The 17,339-nt window shown below is 32.6% G+C and overlaps 2 protein-coding genes across 2 annotated transcripts in view; one reads left to right on the forward strand and one right to left on the reverse strand.

The window, feature by feature from the left end:
• The window catches only part of LOC114334648 (YEATS domain-containing protein 4), a 73,065-nt gene that overhangs the window by 8,631 nt on the left and 47,095 nt on the right, over positions 1-17,339 (reverse strand). The gene's annotated exons all lie outside the window — the stretch shown is intronic.
• LOC114334646 (uncharacterized) overlaps positions 1-17,339 on the forward strand; it is a 43,106-nt gene that overhangs the window by 2,621 nt on the left and 23,146 nt on the right. The window contains exons 2-3 of the mRNA XM_028284736.2: positions 6,386-6,739; positions 10,132-10,293. Of these exons, the coding sequence (XP_028140537.1) occupies positions 6,386-6,739; positions 10,132-10,293 (516 nt within the window). The remainder of the gene's footprint in view (positions 1-6,385; positions 6,740-10,131; positions 10,294-17,339) is intronic.

A 17,339-nucleotide genomic window follows, 5' to 3' on the forward strand; every position in this document is an offset into this window, starting at 1 on the left:
TGCTAGGTGCTACACAAATTTCAATTCTAGAGTTGATGTTATTAGTCCTGTCGCCAGGGGGGGGGGGTACAACGGCTTTCTTAATTCAGATGGACTTACCCAAGTTTTTTTTATGTATTCTGGCCCGTAGAACACGAATTTTTTGGGTAACAGTTGATCCGGATGTCGATAAGATTGTTATAAACAAAGAAGTTGAGGAATTACATAACAGCGATTTCTCGCAAAACAAAACATTTTTTTGTATTTTTTGGGTCATTCTAACCAAAAAATGTTCCTACAAGTTTTTTCGTAGGATGCATAGTTTTCGAGATAAACGCGGTTGAACTTTAAAAAAATCGAAAAATTGCAATTTTTGAACCCGAATAACCTTTGAATAAGAAATAAAATAGCAATTCTGCTTACCGCTTTTAAAAGTTTGAGTCAAATTATATCTGTTTTGAATATTTGCACTGCTAAAAATTTATTTTTTGATTGTTAAAAAAAGCTATAAACACATAGTGTTTCCCGTGCCTAATACATGCGTTTTAATGCATGCTACGTAGAAATAGCCTCGCTTGCACTTTTACCTCTTCTACCTACTCGTTCGATTTTAAATGAGAAATCATTAAAAACATCACTCAAGCACTAGGTGTTTATAGCTTTTTTTAACAATAAAATAATAAATTTTTAGCAATACAAATAATTAAAACCGTTATAATTTGACTTGAACTTTCAAATGCGGTAAGCAGAATTGCTATTTTATTTTTTAATCAAAAGTTATTCGGGTTCAAAAGTTGCAATTTTTCGATTTTTTGAAAGTTCAACCGCGTTTATCTCGAAAACTATGCATCCTACGAAAAAATTTGTAGGAACCTTTTTTTGTTAGAATGGCCCAAAAAATACAAAAAAATGTTTTGTTTTGCGAGAAATCGCTGTTATGTGATTCCTCAACTTCTTGGTTTATAACAATCTTATCGACATCCGGATCAACTGTTACCCAAAAAATTCGTGTTCTACAGGTCAAAATACATAAAAAACATTTGGGTAAGTCCATCTGAATACAGGAGGCCGTTGTACCCCCCCTGGCGACAGGACTATATGGAATATCATTACTTTCGTTAACATTAACAAATATTTTGGCATATGATTAATATATTTCGGTAATTGATGAAATCCGATTGAAATCATTAATTATTATAATAAAGAATTATAGATATTATTTTTATACGCTGTGAGCTCGTACGTAGAGGGGATATTTACAAATTCGCGAACGCCAGTAGTGACAAGTTTGTAAACGTTTACCGGAAATTTGACATAAATGTCAAAGTGATTAATTTAAAATTAAAATTAAAAACATTAATTATAAACAATATTAGTTGGTCAAAGTTGTGGTATATATTTTTACCTTAATATACTTACGTTTTAAATACTGAATTTAAGTTTTTTTAATGTTCCGTAATATCTAATTATAATTAATCTATTATACTCTTAGCGCCATCTACACGATTATTGTCAAAGTATCCGAAGTAAGAAATTGATATTTTATCAATAGAACGTCAAAATGATTAGAAAAATCTTAAAAAAAACCATTACAATTTAATTACTTTTTTGCGTTGTAAATATTAAGCGATAACAATTAAATAATAAATTTAAAAATTACCGGTAAAAGTTGAATTAGTAACCGCTAGGAGCGACATCAGCGAAGCTCAGAGCGTATAGTAAACAAAAACAAAGAAAAATATCTGACAAGTAATGATATTAACGTGTAGTGTAGGAAACAAAGGTTGAACCTTGCAAAATGGACACAAGTCCGGTTTTATTTTTTTTCTGGTATATCAAGGGGTGCTTATTATAAGACTAACTTTTTCTGAAAAAAATTCGCCACGGAACCTCCCTTTTCACCCCATTAAAGGGGGTAATTTGTGGTTTTTGCGGAACGTAGCCCTTCCTGTAACTTTTACAAAAAATTTCTTTTATAGAAATATGAAGAGGACTATATTTTCTACGATTTATTTCCAACACCATCTCTCTATCATCCACCGTTTAGCGGGGGTGGCGCCCTAAAGTTGACAAGTTTTTAAAAAAGATGTTTTTAAAAAAAATATATTTTTCCCTAACTGTAACGGAAATTAAGAAGAAATCCTGCGGCAATTATTCACAAATAATTGACTGATTTTTTGGTATAGGTTTCACTTAAGGGTAATTGCCCTTTTTTTAATTACAGGGTGTTACATTTTAAAAAACCTCTTTTTATACCATCTGAACCGTTTATGCTAGAGTGAAAAGACTTTCAGCGATTATCCACGTACTGGTGCTATTTACAAATTTGTATAATGTACCCCAATTTTTTCCCCGGAACCACCCAAAAAAAAAGAAGAATTAATAAATAAATTGATTTTCTTGGAATCCTTCACACACAATGCCCTTTATTAATATGCTTCATATATCATTTTGTGGACGTTATTATTACCCATGCATGGACACCAAAAGCAATTTCCTAGTACAACCCCTGTTGCAAAAAAAAAATAAATAAAATGGGGGGTTGAAAATTTTTTTTTGTTTTTTGCTTTTTGATCCATATGGGCATATGCTTCATCAAAAGTGCTATTCAAAAATATATATGGTTATTGCAACATCTCTGCGAAAACCACCCCTATCCTTGAAAATATACTGCAGAAACTACCCCTATCCCTTAGCGAGCATGTTTTTACGATTTTCTCATTACCTATGTATTCTTTTTAAACAAAACTTATACAAGGTTAAAGACCACTATTTACTCTAAAAATTATGTCCTATTCATTTTTTCGTATAAGCAACCGTTACGGCACAGTGGCGCCGTAAACCTCATATATGCTGCTTTGGCGGGCTCCAGTTTTTGTTTTTTTTTTCGTCATCTGTTCGTTTTATTGATAAAGTACTTATGCACAATAAAACAGCACAGTGTAACCTACAAATTATGACTTATGCACATTTTACATTCTTTGCTCCCCAAAGCCACAGTGGTGGCCCAAAATAAATTTTTGCATATTTTCGCCACCTACATGCATTTTATTGCATTAATGCTACCTTAACAGCACAATATTTACCCTTAGGTGGTCGCTACGCAGTGGCAGATCCAGGGAGGGGTGATGGGGGTGATCACCTCCCCCCCCTCTCAAACCAAGTGATATTATATTCAAAGATTATAAAAATATTTATTTATTTTTATAGAAATTTAACCAATTGGCACCCCCCTCTTAACGATGCTGGATCCGCCACTGTCGCTAAAGCATAAAAAGTCATTCTTATAAAAATAATATTAATATAATATAAGTATTTCTATAAAAATAAATGAATATTTTTATAAACTTCAAATATAATATCACTTGGTTTGAGAGGGGTGGGGGGTGATCGCCCCCATCACCCCTCCCTGGATCCGCCACTGCTTAGCGACCACTTAGGGGTGAATAGTGTGCTATTAAGGTAGCACTAACGCAATAAAATGCGTGTAGGTGGCGAAAATATGAAAAAATTTATTTTGGGCCACCACTGTAGCTTTGGGGAGCAAAGAATGTAAAATGTGCATAGGTCATGATTTGTAGGTTACACTGTGTTGTTTTATTTTACATAAGTACTTTATTATATCAATAAAACAAACAGATGACGAAAAAATAAACAAAAACTGGAGCCCGTCAAAGCATATATGAGGTTTACGGCGCCACTGTGCCGTAACGGTTGCTTAAACGAAAAAAATGAATAGGACCTAATTTTTAGAGTAAATAGTGGTCTTTAACCTTGTATAAGTTTTGCTTAAAAAAAATGAATAGGTAATGAGAAAATCGTAAAAACATGCTGGATAAGGTATAGGGGTAGTTTCTGCAGTATATTTTCAAGGATAGGGGTGGTTTGCGGAGGGATGTTGCAATAACCATATATATTTTTGAAAAGCACTATTGATGAAGCATATGCCCATATGGATCAAAAAGCAAAAAACAAAAAAAAATTTTCAACCCCCCATTTTATTTATTGTTTTTGGCTACAGGGGTTGCACTAGGAAATCGCTTTTAGTGTCCATGCATGGGTAATAATAACTTGCACAAAATGATATACGAAGCATATTAATGAAGGGCATTGTGTGTGAAGGATTCCAAGAAAATCACTTTATTTATTAATTCTTCTTTTTTTTTTGGTGCCTCCGGGGAAAAAATGGGGGTGCATTATACAAATTTGTAAATAACACCAGTTCATGGGTAATCGCTGAAAGTCTTTTTACTCTAGCATAAACGGTTCAGATGGTATAAAAAGGGGTTTTTTAAAATGTAACACCCTGTAATTAAAAAAAGGGCAATTACCCTTAAGTGAAGCCTATACCAAAAAATCAATCATCTATTTGTGAATAATCTCCGCAGCATTTCTTTTTAATTTCCGTTACAGTTAGGGAAAAATATATTTTTTTTAAAAACATCTTTTTTAAAAACTTGTCAACTTTGGGGCGCCACCCTTGCTAAACGGTGGATGATAGAGAGATGCTGTCGGAAATAAATCGTAGAAAGTATAGTCCTCTTCATATTTCTATAAAATAATTTTTTTGTAAAAGGTACAGGAAGGGTTACGTTCTGCAAAAACCACAAATTACCCCCTTTAAAGGGGTGAAAAGGGGGGTTCCGGGGCGAAATTTTTTCAGAAAAAGTTAGTCTTATAATAAGCACTCCTTGATATGCCAGAAAAAAAATAAAACCGGACTTGTGTCCATTTTGCAAGGTTCAACCTCTGTTTCCTACACTAGTGGTCATGATGAAAAGTCACATTCTAATGTTTTGACAGTGCTTTTACGTCAGAAATTTTGACCTACGGAATCTTGTTTTTGTAGTATATATATATAGTATTTTTACTACAAAAACGTTATTACGTAGGTCAAAATTTTTGACGTAAGAGAACTGTCAAAACATTAGAATGTGACTTTTCATTATTGCCGTGTTTATAATAAACATAGCAATAATGAAAAGTCACATTCTAATGTTTTGACAGTTCTTTTACGTCAAAAATTTTGACCTACGTAAAACGTTTTTGTAGTAAAAATACTATACGCCCGGTATACAATGAAAATTTACCTGTTTAGCAACAATATTACTACAGTGGTATTGTTAATGAATCAGGCTATAACATATTTAAAAATCACTTAAATCGGCCAACAGCTTTAGGAAATATGAGACATCAAAAATGACCACATTTTTAAGTGGGCCGATTTCTATGCACGTAAGTTTAGTTTAAATAGGAAATAAGCCACAATTTAACTAAAAAATGATTTTATTAACGTTTTGACGTCCAAATCGGATGTCGTTGTCAAAACGATTTTGACATTAATATTTTGTATTTTACGTTAGTAAAATCATTTTTTAAGTTAAATTGTGGCTTATTTCCCATTTAAAATAGTTGATAACAAAATACAACACCTGCAAAGTTATGATAAAACACATCTGTTTGCTTAAGTGTTAATAAAAAATCATGATGCAGTAAAAATTTCGATACACACGAGATCGTACGCCTCTTCTGTTCTCCCCCCAGTGATGAATTTTTAAAATACTTTTTATGTTTTTACACTCAATATCCAGAACATGTAAAAATAGAAACATGCTTGATTACAAGTTGATTACACTGAATTATTATGATTTAAAAAACTCATAATGGTAGGGGTAGGGGAGCCCAAGCGGGGATTTTTGCAGTTACTCGAGCGCGTCAGATTATTACATGGGGAGAAACCTTGTACCCTGAAAATGTACCTCTACCGTATATTATATTGGCTCTTAATGCAGATGAGTTCGTTCAGGGGGGTTCGAAAAAAAAATATGTCCTCAGAAAAACTCAAAATCGTCAGATTAAGATAAGGTAAGTTAAGTAAATGCAGAACAGTGTACATTTCAAAAATCTGACGGTTTGAGTGGGGCCTAAGAAAATGGGTGAGTCACAAAATTTCACAAGAAAAAAGCAAATATTTCGAGAAATGAACGTCAGATTGAAAAACTAAAAAATACGTGTTCAATATATTTTAAAAATCTATCGATTGATACCAAACACGACCCTCTACGGAGGTGGGTTGGGGACTTTAAAATATTAATTATGAGCCCCCATTTTTTATTGCATATTTGTATTCCTTACATAAAAATAAGTAACTTTCATTCGAAACGTTTTTCGAATTATCGATAGATGGCGCTATAATCGGAAAAGCCGATTGTTGAAAATGACAAATTAAATTAAAAAATGGAAAGTCCCCATTTAGATGGAAAACTTTACTTAAATTTTTTTGGTTTTAGGACCTACTCTTCACAACCCAATAGGTCCCCATCTCGTTCGAGTATGCAAATTTAGCATACTTTTCTCCCCTACTATAATGGACGTGTTTCTCATAACAGTATTTGTTATGTTTTAGACTGAAAATAAAGTCGAAGAAACTGAAAAAGAAGATTTAGCATTAGCAACGAGAAAAGATAAAAGTAAGATCCCAGACTCTAAGCGATATCTCAGAAGGAAGTCGTGTTCCGACGTTAATAAAACATCTGAAGAAGATCACAGTTCAACAAAAGATGCTAAAATTAGGAAAGTGAAGAACATCAAAAAAGCGGTTTGTAAATTTCCACTGGATACAGAACACAACGAGGACAAAGAAAATAATGAAAAAATAAAAACCGTTAAAATAAATAAAAGATATTCTCTTTCAGACACAGAAATCACAGGTTTAAAAACCGAATCTATTAAGAGGACTACAAGACAAAGGAAATCAATGGTAAGTTTTTATGTCAGTTAAGGGAACTATCTCCCAATCAAATTGATAAAACATTATTGTTGTAAAAGCAACAATTTTAATTAATTACATTTGGTTCCAGCACCAGCTTCCTACAAATATTTCCCTTATTCTGTAACTTTTAACAAATCTAAAAAGACAAAATCAAAGTTTGATATCTATCGCGCCGTTTTCGTATTTGGATTGGCATTCTTTAACTCACATCGTAATCAGTGTTATAGTCTAAGAGCTAGTGAACCCTCCGACTAACGGTCGTCCTGTAAGGTTAGAAACTTTTCTAGTGATAATTCATAGCACACCAAGGCTAAAAACCATGACCTGGCAGGCATCAGCCCTACACGTGTATCTACCAAATGAATCGAAAAGTGCAAATTTAGGGGGTAAAATAAACTTTCTCCTGTAAAGTTTAAATTAAAGTATGTGTTTGAGTAAATCATTTAGAAGAAATGTGTACGATGACAGGCGATTCTGAAGAGCATAAGACCTTGCCAGGCGAGGGAAAAAATTAGGGGTTTTTCCTAAAATTATTTTTTTTTGTATCGAACAAAGTTTTTTTTAGGTTTTTTGAATCATTTCAAACAGAAAAGGTCTTTAGTGACTTTTCTCTTAGGTTAATAGTTTTTGTTATATAAGCGATTAAAAATTTTGAAAATTGCGAAATCGGACATTTTTAACGCTAAATCGGACATTTAACTAAAAATTTCAATGTTGCCAAGGTAGGTAGATATTCTTTAAACATTGATTGATGAAATCCCGAAGAGTTTTTTGCAATACAATATCAAAAACCACTTTGTTTTTTAATAGCTAATCAAGCGGGCGCGACACTGTAGTATAAATGAGGACGTTTGATTTTGCATAAATTCATTATCTCGAGAATGGGCAAATTTGAAGAGAAATCCTCAGACAGGTCGATTTTTATTTTTAAATTAGGACTTTTTGGCATATATATAATACTAGTGATGTCATCCATCTGGGCGTGATGACGTAATCGATGATTTTTTAAATGAGAGTAGGGGTTGTGTGATAGCTCATTTGAAAGGTTATTTAATTCTCTATTCAGTAATATAAACCTTAACATAATCATTTATACAGGGTGAACAATTTTTTTTTCTTTTTTTTCTAAATTAATTTAATAAAAAAAATTTTTTGTACAAGCCCCTAATCTTTCCCCTCGCCTGGCAAGGTCTTATGCTCTTCAGAATTGCCTGTCATTGTACACATTTCTTCTAAATGACTTACTCAAACACATACTTAAATTTAAACTTTACAGGAGAAAGTTTATTTTTCCCCTAAACTATGCACTTTTCGATTCACCAGATACACGTGCAGGGCTGATGCCTGCCAGGTCATGGTTTTTATTAGCCTTGGTGTGCTATGAATTATCACTATACAAATTTCTATCCTTACAGGAAGACCGTTAGTCGGAGGGTTCACTAGCTCTTAGACTATTAATCGAAAACGCCAACTTCTATTTGACGCGCTCAGAAGGTGGTGGCAACCCGGCACTGAAAAGTGAAATTAGTGTTCTGTGACGTATTGTTGTTACCGTAAAAACCCGATTTCAGTTAAAACACGAATTTACTAGGAAAAACTAGTTTTAACTATGGACTTTAGACAATTCTAGTTTTAACTAGTGAAAACTAGAACTATCTAATATTTTCAGTTAATTCTAGTTGAGACTAAACATATTTCAGTCAAAACTAGTTTTTACTAAACTTTTCAGTAATTTCTAGATTCAACTAAAACTCGGTAAATAATTAGCTGCTCTGGTTGTTTGTAAATAATTTCTCTAAAACGTAAAATACTGAACAAGATCGTTAACGTAAAAAACGCAAGTCCTTTGACCACGTTGTTGTTATTGTCTTGCATCCAGACTGTTAATATTTTCTCGATGTCTTGGTTAGCTCGCTCTACTGAACCTTGACTCTGGTTGTGCCTTGGTTTTCCATGAAATAATTTTGCCTTAGGTCAGTATGACATTACCGCATTTATAACTGCATTACCGAACTCTCGGCCATTATCGGAAAGTAAAATGCAGGAATGTAAAAAGTCAAGAATAAATCTAATCTAGTTTTAGTCTTCAACCTATCCCAACTTCCATGACCAATAGCAACGTGAGCTGCTTCAATTATGTCAAAAATGTCTTCAGCAGGTACATATTTGATGGGTTCAACTCTAGAAGCCAACTTTTTTATTTCGCCAACTTCAACAATTCTAAATTGTTTTAGTGTTTTCTGGGCAAACAGTTCCGCATCTTGTACTTCGGGAATTAATTTATTATACATGCTTTGGTCACAACATTATAGTGACTTTCTTTCTTCTCGGTCTGTACCTTTTGTAAGAGCTTCTCCAAAAAACGTTCTTTCCAAGTTATTATATCTCTGCTCTCAACCTGATCTTCGACATTATTACTCATGGTCATGGTGGGTGAATTATTCACAGTAGTGTAATAATGGTAATATAACAAATAAAAACGATGCAGAAATATCAACAGTTGCCCACACTTGTTTGTTACCGTTTGTAACCCTACCTCAAAAACGCCAAATCGTATTTATCTCTTCTCGCAACGATTTTAACTGGTATTCGCTAGTAATTCCAGTAAAAACTAGTTTAAACTAGTATAAACTACTCTAAATGAAATTTGTTCGGGATTTCTAGTTTTAACTGAATTTAGCAGTCAAATCTAGTTTTGACTAGTTAAAACTAGAATTGTCTAAAGCGCTTAGTTACAACTAGTTTTTCCTAGTAAATTCGGGTTTTAACTGAAATCGGGTTTTAACGGTAACATTGTCATTGGATCGAAGTTTGACATATGACACCGTTGCCATATCCTTAACTTTTTCATATTATCACATTACATAAAGTCGCATTTAAAAAAGTAAAGTTTTGGAAAGTAAATAGTAAAATATATATTAGTGTGTATACTGGATACAGTACAGATATAGAATCCCTAAAATTCGCTAAGCAGATAGTCGCCTCTCGGAGTTCACAAGCTAATGTGTGTTGCGCGTTAAGAATGCGTGTGCCATGGCAGGCTCTCTTTCGTAATTATTTTAAATAGACAATATCTCACGACTCAGTAAAAGGACAATGTTATTACGCTCACTTCGCCTTAGTTATTTTGTTTTCATTTATTATTTGTTATTAAATGTTTTCTCTCAACCGATATTTTTTATTCTCAACTTCAGTACAACCTTATAAAACCAAACGCAGTTATTATTATATTATTCTTTTTATTTACATTGCTTTGAATTTCTATAATTTTGTATGTTATTTAATTTTTCTTTTAAAATTGTTTTTAGCATATGCTAAGCGCTAAGGTGTAATCTAAATTGATTGTATATACATAGTGCTCCTAACAATATTTTTTTTAGAACAATATACTGATACAGGTTCCAGAACATAACAAAAACGAAGAAAATAATGAAAAAATAAAGACGGTTGAAATAAGTAAAAGATATTCTCTTTCAGACACAGAAATAGCTGATTTAAAAACTGAATCCACTAAGAGGGCTAAAAGACAAAGGAAATCAATGGTAAGATTTTGTCAGTTAAGGGAACTATGTCCCAATGAAACTCGGAAAACGTTATATATATTTTTTATTTACATTGCTTTGAATTTTTATAATTTTGTACGTAATTTAATTTGTTTTTGTCGTTAAAATTGTTTTTAACCTATTCGCTCCGTGCGTGACCGTGGTGGGGGTATATGAAACAACGATGCCAGCGTGAGTAGCGGCGAAATATGAAAATTTTGGTGATTCTATGGTCAGTATCATTGTTTGTATAACAAATTTTATCAAAAATGGTAAATAAACGTTGCATAAGTATTTAATTGTGTTAATTATGGTAGGGGAACCCAAGCGGGGATTTTTGCAGTTACTCGAGCGCGTCAGATTATCATACGGGGAGAAACCTGGTACCCTGCAGATGTACCACTACCATATATTGGATCTTAACATAGGGGAGTTCGTTAAGGGATGTCCGAAAAAAAAATCTATCCTTAAAAAACTCGAAATTGTCAGATTAAGATAAGGTAAGTTAAGTACATGCAAAAGAGTGTATATTTAAAAAATCTGACGATTTGAGCCGGGCGTAAGGAAATGGGTGAGTCCCAAAGTTTCACAAGAAAAAAGCGAATATTTCGCGAAATGAATGACAGATCCAAAAACTAAAAAATGTGTGCTCAATATTTTTTAAAAAACTATCGAACGATACCAAACACGACTTCCCACGGAGAGGGGTGGGGGGTAAATTTAATATTTTAAATACGAATCCCGCGATATTTCGCGCAATGAACATCAGATCGAAAAACTATAAAATACACTTATTCAATATTTTTGAAAAATCTATCGAATGGTACCAAACACGATCCCCCACGGATGTGGGGTGGGGGGTTACTTTAAAATCTTAAATAGGAGCCCCCATTTTTTATTGCAGATTTGGATTTCTTACGTAAAAATAAGTAACTTTTATTCGAAACATTTTTTCAAATTATGGATAGATGTCGTTATAATCGGAAAAAACGATTGTTGGAAATGGAAAATTAAATTAAAAAATGGCAAGCGCCCACTAAAATGGAAAACTTTACTTAACTTTTTTTGATTTTGGGATCTACTCTTCACAACCCAATAGGTCCCCACAACGCTCGAGTGACTGCACATTTAGCATACTTTGCTCCCCTACTATTATAGCCAAAATAGTAAAAATGTAATTTCTATAGATCTCCAATAATGACAAATAAATTAGAGAAAAGATTTAAACTAAGAGGAGTACACTCAAAAGACAGATGCACACCAAATAATGTCACTATAAAACCATCTCGGCCTTCGACGGTAATCCAGTAATCAGTATCGGAAACTTATAAGACTAAGATCAAGAGTTCTAAAAACAACAGATTTTTTTTATAAATGCAGACTAAAAATCTAAAAATTCAAGGAATAACTCAGAAAATACAAAAAGTTGAAGATATAAGTTAATTTATCTGTGAGCTTTAAATGTCAACAGTGTCAAAATTTCATAATTTAGTGGAGTAAACTTTCCTGAGGTTAGACCAATTTAGTACATTCTTTCACGGTTTTTGCTCTAAATTTTAAAGAGCTGCTTGGATTGACATGAAATTTGGCATACGCATACAGTCGGAAAAATGAAAGAATACCCATGAACGAACATATAAAACACGCTGTATTTTCCTGTCACCGTGTCACAAAGAAAATTGTCCAGTGCAAGTACATGTAACAATAATTATTACATGTACTTGCTCTGGCCAATTTTTTGTCTGACACGGTGACAGGAAAATACAGCGTGTTTTATATGTTCGTTCATGGGTATTCTTTTGTTTATTTTTCCTACTGTAGCTTACATGTCAAAGAAAAAAAGTGATATTGTGCCGATGTGTGCTTTTGCCCTGGGGGTGACTTTCACCCCCTCTTGGGGGTGAAAAAATATATGTCCAAAATAAGTCCGGAAATGGATAAACTGACTAATTTTAAGTAACTTTTGTTCTATAGAGCTTTTTCGCCAAGTCAACACTTTTCGAGTTATTTCCGAGTGAATATGTTCATTTTTCAACAAAATAACTACATTTTTAGACGGTTTTTCGCAAATAACTCAAAAAGTAAGTATTTTGTCCAAAAAACCTTCTTAGAAAAAATATAGCGTGTAAAAAAGTTTAAAAAAATGGTGTACGTGTTAGGTCTCTGGACCTCGTAGAACCAGAGTTATAGCCAATGAAAAATAGATTCATATTCACCAAATTTCAAATAAAATATTTCGAAGTGAAATATCCAAAAAATTAAGCAATTTTTGGGGAAAACCCATTATCACTTTTTTAAAGTGTTTAAAAAAAGCTTTATTTCTGTTTTTATAAAAAGTTTCTAGAATTAAATTTAAGCAAGTTACGCTCAAAATAAAGTTTGTCACTTTTGTTTTGCCAAAAAAAAACTCCCTAATTAACAACTTAAATGAAATTAATCGTTACCGCTCCACAAATTATTTTACTTATTAGTCCTGTCGCCAGGGGGGGTACAACGGCCTTCTTAATTCAGATGGACTTACCCAAGTTTTTTTTATGTATTTTGACCCGTAGAACACGAATTTTTTGGGTAACAGTTGATCCGGATGTCGATAAGATTGTTATAAACAAAGAAGTTGAGGAATTACATAACAGCGATTTCTCGCAAAACAAAACATTCTTTTGTATTTTTTGGGTCATTCTAACCAAAAAATGTTCCTACAAGTTTTTTCGTAGGATGCATAGTTTTCGAGATAAACGCGGTTGAACTTTCAAAAAATGGAAAAATTGCAATTTTTGAACCCGAATAACGTTTGAATAAAAAATAAAATAGCAATTCTGCTTACCGCCTTTAAAAGTTTAACTCAAATTATATCTGTTTTGAATATTTGCATTGCTAAAAATTTATTTTTTGATTGTTAAAAAAAGCTATAAACACATACTGTTTCCCGTGCCTAATACATGCGTTTTAATGCATACTACTTAGAAATAGCCCCGCTTGCACTTTTACCTCCTCTACGTACTCGTTCGATTTTAAATGAGAAACCATTGAAACATCACTCAAGCACTAGGTGTTTATAGCTTTGTTTTAACAATAAAATAATACATTTTTGGCAATACAAATAATTAAAACCGATATAATTTGACTTGAACTTTCAAATGCGGTAAGCAGAATTGCTATTTTATTTTTCAATCAAAAGTTTTTCGGGTTCAAAAATTCCAATTTTTCGATTTTTTGAAAGTTCAACCGCGTATATCTCGAAAACTATGCATCCTACGAAAAAATTTGTAGGAACATTTTTCGGTTAAAATGGACCAAAAAATACAAAAAAATGTTTTGTTTTGCGAGAAATCGCTGTTATGTGATTCCTCAACTTCTTGGTTTATAACAATCTTATCGACATCCGGATCAACTGTTACCCAAAAAATTCGTGTTCTACAGGTCAAAATACATAAAAAAAACTTGGGTAAGTCCATCTGAATACAGGAGGCCGTTGTACCCCCCCTGGCGACAGGACTATATGTTGTGTTTATATGATCTGTAAGTTTCATCGATTCAAAGTGCTTATTTTTGAAAAAATTTGGTTTTAAAGTAAAATTTTTAAAAATTTTAATTTTGAAAAATATACTTTTTTTTCAAAATAACTTAAAAATTGTTAGAGATACCAAAAATCTCGAAAAACAAAAAGAGTCAGCATTGCTTTTCTGAATATCATGTCATTTTTTGTTTTTCTGTTAGACAAAAATTGATTAAGATTTGGTGTTTCTAAAGTTGCATACATTCGTGATCAGTGACTCGTTCAACCCCTTTTAACTACAGCCCTTTCAAAAATAAGGACTTTGAACCGATGAAACTTACAGATCATATAAACAATACATACACGAGTCAAGACACTTGTGAAGTCGTAACGATTCAGTTCATTTGAGATACTAATTAGGGGGTGATTTTCCGGATTTTTTTACCAAAAAAAGGGACTAGCTCTATTTTGAGCGTAACTTGTTTACTTTTGATGCTAGAAATTTTTTTTATAAAACAAAAATGAAGCTTTTTTTAAACACTTTAAATAATTTGTAATGAGTTTTCCCCGAAACGTGCTTCATTTTTGGTTATTTCACGTTAAAGTATTCCATTTGTAATTTGACGAATATGAACCTATTTTTAATTAGCTATAACTCTGCTTCTACTAGGTATAGAGACGTGATATATACACCATTTTTTTAAATTTTTTACAGGCTATATTTTTGCTAAGAATGTTTTTTCGACAGAATACTTACTATATGAGTTATTTGCGAAAAACCGTCTAAAAGCGTGGTTATTTTGTTAAAAAATGAACATATTCACTGGCAAATAACTCGAAAAGTATTGACTTAGTGAAAAAACTCCATCGAACAAAAGTTACTTAAAATTAGTCAGTTTATCCATTTACGGACTTACTTTGGACGAATATTTTTTCACCCCTAAAAGGGGGTGAAAACCACCCCCGGGGCAAAAGCACATATCGGCACAATATCACTTTTTTTCTTTGACTTGTTAGCTATGTGTATGCCAAATTTCATGTCAATCCAAGCGGTTCTTTAAAATTTAGAGGTTTTGCAATATTTTACCGTTAAAGAACGTACTTCATGTCAATCCAAGCGGTTCTTTAAAATTTAGAGGTTTTGCAATATTTTACCGTTAAAGAACGTACTAATTACAAACAAGCATTACACCTCGGTAAATTTGAATTACTCCTCCTAGTTTAAAAACGGGGATAGATTTTTCACTTTATGTTCCGTTTGGGGTTGAAAAGATGGATTGTAATGTATTTTCAGAAACCCAGTTCTTAACATCCATTGTATACATAAATTGGAAAAATATCGTTAAAAAACTAATTATTAATAATTTGCAACTTCACAATATGTATTTATCATATATGCTTAACTTCAAATGGTTGTCGGCAAAAATTTCAGGTGACTACGTTAGGTGTCGTGTCAGTCATGCACGGAGCGAATAGCATAATATCGTCGTCGTCGCGGCAAAAGTCACTAACAAGGTCAAAATAACAGATCTGAGAAAATGAACATTTAGTGACTTCTGACTGACAACAAAATTGTAATTTTGGACTTATGCATATTCAGTGAGTTAGGCAACCATCTCTACGTACTTTCTAGGACTTAGTTATTTCTGCTAGACTATGAAAATTTATGTTGTGAATCCATCAGGACAATTTTGACAAAAGTGAACTTAGTGAGTTTTGCCGTGACGACGACGATATACTAAGTGCGTGTAATCTAATTAATTGTTTATAGTGCTTCTAATAATAGTCTTGTCGCCAGGGGGGTACAACTGTCTCCTTTATTCAGATAGACTTACCCAAGTTTTTTTTATGTATTTTGAACCGTAGAACACGAATTTTTTGGGTAACAGTTGATCCGGATGTCAAGATTGTTATAAACAAAGAACTTGAGGAATTACATAACGGCGATTTTTCGCAAAACAAAACATTTTTTGTATTTTTTGGGTCATTCTAATCAAAAAATGTTATTACAAGTTTTTTCCTAGAATGCATAGTTTTCGAGATAAACGCGATTGAACTTTCAAAAGATCGAAAAATTGCAATTTTTGAACCCGAATAACTTTTGATTAAAAAATAAAATAGCAATTCTGATTACCGCATTTGAAAGTTCAAGTCAAATTATACCGGTTTCGATTATTTGCATTGCTAAAAATTAATTTTTTTATTGTGAAACAAAGCTATAAACAAATAGTGTTTCCCGTGCTCAATGCATGCGTTTTAATGCATGCTACGTAGAAATTGCCTGTTTTAGTCTAAGAGCTAGTGAACCCTCCGACTAACGGTCTTTCTGTAAGGCTAGAAATTTGTATAGTGATAATTCATAGCACACCAAGACTAAAAACCATGACCTGGCAGGCTTCGGTAGATACACATATACCAGGTGAATCGAAAAGTGCATAGTTTAGGGGAAAAATAAACATTCTCCTGTAAGGTTTAAAATTAAGTATGTGTTTGAGTAAGTCGTTTAGAAGAAATGTGTACAATGACAGGCGATTCTGAACAGCATAAGACCTTGCCAGGCGAGGGGAAAGATTAGGGTTTTTTCCTAAAATTATTTTTTTCTTCATCGAACAAAGTTTTTTTAGGTTTTTTGAATTATTCCAAACAGAAAAGGTATTTAGTGATTTTTCTCTTAGGTTAATAGTTTTTGACATATAAGCGATTAAAAAATTTAAAAACTGCGAAATTTGCCATTTTTAACCCTGATTCGGACATTTAACTGGCAATGTTGCCAAGGTAGGTAGATATTCTTTAAACATCGATTGATGAAATCCCAAAGAGTTTTTGCAATACAATATCGAAAACCCCTTTGTTTTTTAATTGCTAATCAAGCGGGGCTGACACTGTAGTATAAGTGAGGACGTTTGAGTTGGAATAAATTCATTATCTCGAGAAAGGACGAATTTGAAGAGAAATCGTCAGACAGGTCGATTTTTATTTTTAAATTAGGACTTTTTGGCATATATATACAGGGTGTCCCAGACTAATTTACCCACGCTATATCTCTTAAACGAATAGAGATTTTCGAATGGGACAAAAAGTGTTCTATTCTACATGTAATACATTTTAATATGGTGTAGACAAAAATCATACCCTAAATATTCATCCATTAGTTACAACCCCTAACTTTAATTTTTTTAATAGCACCCTGTATATTTTTTTATAATTTTGGATGTGATCTTCTATCGTCTATTCAACACATTTTTTGACAATAAAATCGGTTCGTAAATAACCAAGAAAATATCAGTTTAGTTTTGTTAATTATGTGTCCCAGACTAATTTATCAAGGCTATATTTCATAAACGAATAGAGATTTTCGAATGGGACAAAAACTGATCTATTACATTTGTAATACACTTTAATATGGCGTAGAAAAAAAATATCCCCTAAATATTCATCCCTTAGTTACAACCCCTAACTTTATTTTTTTTAAATAGCACCCTGTAAGTTAGGGATGAATATTTAGCGGATGAATTTTTTCTACGCCATATGAAAGTGTATTACAAATGGA

Source organism: Diabrotica virgifera, chromosome 7 (genome assembly GCF_917563875.1).
Source record: "Diabrotica virgifera virgifera chromosome 7, PGI_DIABVI_V3a".
NCBI classification, from domain to species: domain Eukaryota; kingdom Metazoa; phylum Arthropoda; class Insecta; order Coleoptera; family Chrysomelidae; genus Diabrotica; species Diabrotica virgifera.